A 1345-nucleotide genomic window follows, 5' to 3' on the forward strand; every position below is an offset into this window, starting at 1 on the left:
CCCCAGCAGCCCCCTGGGGTGAGGCCTGCATGGGTGCCCGGCCATGCACCCCGAGCACACGCTGCTCAACGAGAGTCTGACGTCCACAGAGAAAGGATGCGGAGCGTGGGGCCTGGGGGACAACAGGGCAGGGCCGGGCTGTGGCCCCGGCGGAGGTGGACTCCCCACCTGCTGGCGCTTCTCGATGCGCAGCTTGCGGCGGATCTGGATGCACTTCACGGTGTAGGTGAAGAGGTCGTGGGAGGCGTCCTGCATCTGGTGCTTGTGGAAGGCGCCCGTGAGGTTCCCGCACAGGAAGATGACAGCGTTGGCCAGCAGCTGAGGGCGGCGGAGCAGGCTCAGCGCTGATGGCTGGTGGTGTCCCCCCTGCCCATTTCCTGACACCTCCAACCCACGCAGGCTGCACCCTCCCTGGGGCCAGTAGGGAAACTGAGGCCCGGGCAGGAGCCGGCCGCCTAGAAAGTTGCTGTGACCGCAGAGCCAGGACTCAATGGCATTGCCTGGTGCCAAGGGCTCGGACCCCAAAGACCAGGGAAGCCAGCCATTTCTGGGGAGGCAGCCGTGCAGCACCCCACAAAGCCCAGAGTCCTAGGGGGGCACCAGTGACAGTCACAAAAAGCACAGTGTTTCCCTGGCTGCCCAGAGCTCCGGCCTCCGTCTCCTGGAGCAGATCCCAGGCCCAGACAGGAGGAAAGCACGTGCAGGTCACCACTAAGAATAAACTTCGCTCACTCAACAGAAAGACACCAGACCGGGTCATGCCCCCAGCCTTGTGAGGACGGGGCTCTATGGGTGAAACCTCGGGGTGAAGGAAGGGGGCCCGTGGGCCAGGGCTCGAGTGAGGGGCTGGGCCTCTGGGGCACCAAAGGCCAGGAACACAAAGGCCGCCAGCTGCCGGCCCGGGGGGTCTGGCTTCACGGGAAAGCCTGGCCGTGGGGCCGTCCATCTGCACACACAGCTCCGAGGCCTCGGAATGAACTCAGCCCCACAGGCCTGGCTGCCCTCGGCCAAACCACACCCGCACCCTGAGGCCTCGGCCACCGTCCTGCGCCCCTCACCTGCAGCCCCACCCGGGCGCTGGGCTTCGAGAAGACGCCCATCAGGGTGCCCAGCACCAGCAGGTGTGAGGTGCTGGAGACGACGCCCGCCGCCACGGCCCCCTGCATGCTGAAGGGCAGGAGCGTGTACGCCACGAAGACGACGAACAGGAAGAAGGGCACCTGGGGGCAGAACGCGACGGGGCTCGGGGTTCGGGGCTCAGGGCTGGGCCCCGCCACCCCGCCCAGCACATGGCTCCAGGCTGAGCTGGCATCAGGCCCGCAGCCTCTCATCTCCTGGGGGCTGC

The 1345-nt window shown here is 67.1% G+C and overlaps 1 protein-coding gene across 3 annotated transcripts in view; it reads right to left on the minus strand.

Annotated features, from left to right (window-relative positions):
* ADCY7 (adenylate cyclase 7) overlaps positions 1–1345 on the minus strand; it is a 31490-nt gene that overhangs the window by 23033 nt on the left and 7112 nt on the right. For all 3 annotated transcript variants that reach the window (XM_023530656.1, XM_023530654.1, XM_023530655.1), the window contains exons 2-3: positions 1059–1220; positions 169–318 (exon numbers count right to left, since the gene is read on the minus strand). In XM_023530656.1, the coding sequence (XP_023386424.1) occupies positions 169–318; positions 1059–1220 (312 nt within the window). The remainder of the gene's footprint in view (positions 1–168; positions 319–1058; positions 1221–1345) is intronic.

This window comes from Pteropus vampyrus, unplaced genomic scaffold, assembly GCF_000151845.1.
Source record: "Pteropus vampyrus isolate Shadow unplaced genomic scaffold, Pvam_2.0 Scaffold51, whole genome shotgun sequence".
Classification (NCBI taxonomy): Eukaryota; Metazoa; Chordata; class Mammalia; order Chiroptera; family Pteropodidae; genus Pteropus; species Pteropus vampyrus.